This window comes from Salvia splendens, chromosome 11 (genome assembly GCF_004379255.2).
Source record: "Salvia splendens isolate huo1 chromosome 11, SspV2, whole genome shotgun sequence".
In the NCBI taxonomy this organism is placed as follows: domain Eukaryota; kingdom Viridiplantae; phylum Streptophyta; class Magnoliopsida; order Lamiales; family Lamiaceae; genus Salvia; species Salvia splendens.
In genome coordinates, this window is record NC_056042.1 from 6743940 (window position 1) to 6749315 (window position 5376).

The window sequence follows — 5376 nt, forward strand, 5'->3', positions numbered from 1 at the left end:
TAAATACAAACACACTTTGATATCATCAAAAAAATTTTAAAAAAATGGAATCCTATACCCAACAACACCCACCATATCTCAATTCAAACATATGCTTTACTATAATTTATATTTATATTTATATTTATATTTATATTTATATTTATATTTATATTTATATTTATATTTATATTTATATTTATATTTATATTTATATTTATATTTATTCAATCAAGGGGTGTCCCATATTTTTCCAAGAACACAAATCCAATTCATCAAAATAAAATTCAATAAAGCCAAGGATGTATATATAGTAACGACAATAATAGCAATACCAATGAGGAAAAAACTGAATGGGTGCAAACTAAAGGTATGAAATGAAATATATACATACCAAATCATATCATAATGAATGCCCCATTTAGGAATAAATCTCCTACCATATGTCCCTTTCCCTCTATGAACTCTTCATTCTTCTATTCACAGCCCCACATCCCTAAATCAACGGTGACACGTGCCCGATGACCCGATCAAACGGAAGATGACTCGACCCTAGTTGGCATAACACGGCGGTGCCTCTTGTGAGGACGACGGGTGCCTCCGAACATCACGGGATCGAAGCCTCGGAGGCGTTTGGCCTCCTTGGGCTCAATCACACACTCGGAGGGAGGGACCTTGTATCGAGCACGGTCGTAGCAGTACGAGTATTGCATGTGCTTGTTCCTGAATGCGGTCATCTTCACTCGTTGCTGGCTTGACATGGTGGGCAACTTCGGAAGGGTGTTGCACTTGGAGAGTTCGATGGGGTCGACAGCGCATCCGTGGAGGACGAAGTCGGAAAACTCAGCGATGTAAGGGGCGTATTTGTAATTGACTCTGTATTTTCCTCCATTTGTGGCCCAACTAGACCCATCCCATATTGTTGCATATAATGACATTGGTTTGGAGGGGAAGTCCCCACTCATGGCTTCTGTCCTCTTGATCTCTCTTATGGGAACATTGTCGACGTAGAAGCTGCAACAAAACACGATAAAAACAAAAGGAATGTTATCAAGAATAAAGGCAAGACCACTTATCGAATTCTTGTGAAATGTTGGGAGAGATAAAGAAAAGGGGGAGGTGCAAAGAAAAGTATTGCCACAGTTAGCAGATTGGAAAGCAAAGAAAAAGATGGGATATGTTTCTCTTTTCTTTTATCCTCTCACACACAATGTGATAACATTACAACTAGAATCGTCCAAGCTTTGAGGACGACACGGGATCAAATCATAAAGAGCCAAGAACAGCCTGTCATTGTGATCCTATGCTAAACCAACTTTCAAAATGAAGTAAGGTCAACTTCACCATATTAGAGTAAGTTGGTAAAGAAGGTAAATAATAAGGGACAAACACACTTGAAGTTTTCCTAATTCAACGAGCTTCTGTGTTTGTTTCAAAGATACTATATACTACTATTACACAATCAACAGCCAAGAAAGTAAGCATAAGAAGGGATCAAAACAGACAGCAACATATATAATCCCACAAAAGGAAAACATGTTTTCTACAATTGATTAGAAATGGAAAGAGATGCAACAAATGAAACTCCAGAAAGGGTTAAAAGGGCTGAAAACATATGCAAATCCAGAACCAGCCACAGCATCACACAAACCACAGGTTGTTTTGCAGAGCTCAAACAACATCATTTCTATCTCCTATTCCAACATTAACAATGCATACAAACTCTATCTTATCCATGATACATCATCAAATGCATACACATGATAATAGGCAAATCAAATTTGGTAAAGCAATTGATAATAGAGGATCTTATACTTACACAATAACATTCTGGGTCCAGAGGATGCTATACTGATGGAAATCCTCAGAGGGGTCAAACCAGAGGCCATATCTCTCCTCTCTCCCAGTGCTTGTGCTTCCATTTCCATAAATATTTGTCTGAATTCTCCAATTTTTACCCCTAATGTTCCCCAAGAACTCGAAATCGATCTCATCATGGTTCTTCTCAAACATATCACCATTCGACATCTGAAAAAAAATACCAACTTTAAACAAAATCCAACCAAGTACAAACAAATTTGGTCAAGAATTTCATCAACTTATTATTGGAGGGTCACAATCAGAGGTTGAAACATCATTTATCATGAAAAACCCTCTAATCTTCCTAACATGCAAAAACTCAGTAAATTCAATTGACTATCCAGATTCACAAGAAACTGACAAAACAGAAAAGCCCATTGCCGTTCAAAAATTGGTCTTTTTCACAATCAACCATTTCATAACAGAAAAAAGTAAAAGAAAAAAACTGTCATCAATTTCCACTCACATAGAAAGCAACAACCACACCAGCTGTATAATCTGCAGGAAGCTTTATCGAAGCACTGAAATAGCCATGGAGGTAAAGGTCTTGTGACAGAAACCCAGCACCTGCACACACATTAAAAATCCAATCTTTACGACTATAACCCAAAATCTTTCCCCAAAATCAATCACAATATCATAAAACAGGGCAATCAAATACTAATACTAGAAAAACACACACACACAACACACACACACACACCTGTTCTTTGGTCCAAAGAGATGTGAACAGATTTTCCATCTCTGAGAACCATGAGATTTGTGTCCCCAAATAGATGCGAATAGCCTTCATCAAAGGGCACTATTGGAAGGTTTCTCGAAAACCCACTTACCAATAGCACGAGAAAGGCAGAGCAAAAGAGAAAGGAGAAATTTTTGGTGTGAGAAATCATGGCCAAAACAGAGCCTTGAGTTCTTCGGAATTGAACGAATCGATTGTTGATTGTTTGAAACTTGAAAGAGAGGGCTATATACAGAGAGATGAGAGAGGGGCACGGAGTGATGAGAGAGGAGTGGAAAGCGAGGAGGACGAGGACAAACGAGTGTGCTTTTATTGGGTGCTCTCACTGAGCTTTGCTATTTTGCAACATACACAATTTTTCAATTTTTACTTATTATTTTTATTGTTAAAACCAAATTTATGTATTTTGAATTTATTATATTTAATTACTGGTTACCATTATAGATAAAGTGAAAATAACTCCCCAGCTGTCCCATCGACATTGTAAATTGATTTAAAAAGTAGTATTTCTAAGTTAACCAAACAAAAATATTCATTTAATAATCAAAGAATTTAATGACATGAAAGCATTAACTTGGCAGAAAGATTAATTAGTTGTTGATTAGGTTCAGAGGTGTTACTAATATTTGCTGAGATGCCTTGAGAATGTTTGTGTGTAAGAAAATTATATTTAAGTGTAGTTAATTTTCAATAACATAGGCGAACCTACCAACAAAAACATTCTCAATTAGAAAATCTTATTTTAGTTAAACGTCAATCACATAGGGATACTGAGCCCTACCAAAATTATTAGTCGTCTATTTTTGTTTTAATTTGGCGAAATGTGTTATTTGCATTTTTAGACTCGCTTTAAAATTCGAAACATTTATATATTTTTGCGAATTTATCATATTGGTTATATTTAAAAAATATATTCTTTTTGGAACTCGTGTTAATGACTTCTTTTTCTTCAATGATATTTATCTTTAGCATCATTCAGTTCATCCAGCCATATCATTTTATTTAAAAAATAAATATAAAAACTAGTAATTTTATTTGAATGCATTAATATATAATGAAAATTTGCATCTAGCTTCCCAATATGACTTTGAGGGAAGATAAAGTAGCAAAATTATGGCAAACGCAAAGGTTAGGTTGGAAAAGGGTCTTTGAGAGTAAAATCAAATTAAACATAAAAAAATGTATTGGGAAACAACAATTATGGGTGGCGACTTTGGGTGCCAAAAAGAACTTTTGCTTTTCCATATTTATCATAAACAAATGCGATGCATATCGCCATAAAAAGGAGCAACACTACCTACGAGTTTAATTACTATACCATATAATAATATGACAACATCCATTTTTTATTTTTTATTTAATTTCCACTCCCTTAGTCAATTCTTTTTATTCCGCCTATTTATTTCAAAGAATCTTACAGTGTCTGTGACACAAATAAAAAAGAGGTTAGATTTTTATAATTCTAAATTAATTTTCCTTGAAGAGGGAATAGGTGGCTGACCGTCAAACCGCCCCTTGGACCCTAAGTGAGTCTTATACCTAAAACACCCTAAGCAATGCGGGATAGGATCCCCTGCTGTGGTGAAATACCCAGCAGGGCTGCTGCCTCTCCCATAAAATTAAAATAATCAAATAAATTAAATAAATAAATTAAATAAATATAATATTATTTTAATTTTTATGGGAGAGGCAGCAGCCCCTGCTGTGTATTTCACCACAGTAGGGGATCATATCCCAAGCAATGCACACAAACCACCACAGGTAGAGTGGTGTTAGGAAATAAACACAGGCAATCACGAATATGAAAGAGAATGAACACAAGAAATTATTTACCCAGTTCGATACAATATGTATCTACGTCTGGGGGCGATGCCAAGCCAGGGATTTCACTATATAATTTCAGAATGATTTAACAATGAGGGAGCACCTCTATTTATAAGCAACTAGAGAGCTCCAATTCTAGTCAAACTAGGAAACATATATCAAAAGGAAAAAATACTTCAAGGAAACAAATCATAAACATGGTAAGAGATAAATTAGGCTCCATAGTTAACAATCTCCCAATTGGAGACTAACAACTCCTAAACAACCATTTCCTCGTGATTTCATCCCTTCATCCGCTTAGCATCGCCTAACCTTTTCTTCAAGTTCCAAGGCCAATTGAAGCTATGCATAGCTTCAATTTCTCTAAGGTCACCACCTTAGTAAACATGTGTGCAGGATTCTCACTTCCAAGTATCTTCACAAGTTGCAGGATTTTCATCTGTACTAGGTGCCGGATGTAATGATACTTCAACTCCACATGCTTTGTCCTAGAATGAAATGCTGGATTCTTCGCCAAGAAAATAGCACTCTGACTATCACTGTAGAGTATGCTACTCTTGTTCTCCTTCCCAAGTTCATCTAAGAAACTCTGCAACCACATCATCTCCTTGCTTGCCTCTGTCGCAGCTACATATTCAGCCTCCGTAGTAGACAAAGCAACGGTCTTCTGCAACTTAGAAGTCCATGAAATAGCAGTACCACCATAAGTAAATACATACTCGGTTGTGTTTCTTCTCCCATCAAGATCATTGGATGCCAAGTCTGCATCCACATAACCTGCCAGCTCGACATTCTTGCCATTGAAACATAAGCACGTTCTTCATTTGTACCTCTCAAGTATCGAAGGATCCATTTAACTACTTCCCAATGTTGCTTGCCTGGATCACCCATGAACCGGCTCACTACTCCTACTGCTTGTGCAATATCAGGCTTCGTACACACCATTGCATACATAATACTGCCAATTGCTG

At 36.5% G+C, this 5376-nt stretch overlaps 1 protein-coding gene across 1 annotated transcript; it reads right to left on the bottom strand.

Moving 5' to 3' along the window:
* Positions 1-250: 250 nt before the first annotated feature.
* LOC121756254 (probable xyloglucan endotransglucosylase/hydrolase protein 28) lies at positions 251-2886 on the bottom strand. The gene is made up of 4 exons (XM_042151753.1): positions 2543-2886; positions 2306-2406; positions 1799-2007; positions 251-993 (listed from the first exon to the last, which is right to left on the bottom strand). The coding sequence occupies exons 1-4, from the start codon at positions 2730-2732 to the stop codon at positions 510-512; spliced, it is 984 nt and encodes a 327-aa protein (XP_042007687.1). The 5' UTR covers positions 2733-2886; the 3' UTR covers positions 251-509.
* Positions 2887-5376: the final 2490 nt, after the last annotated feature.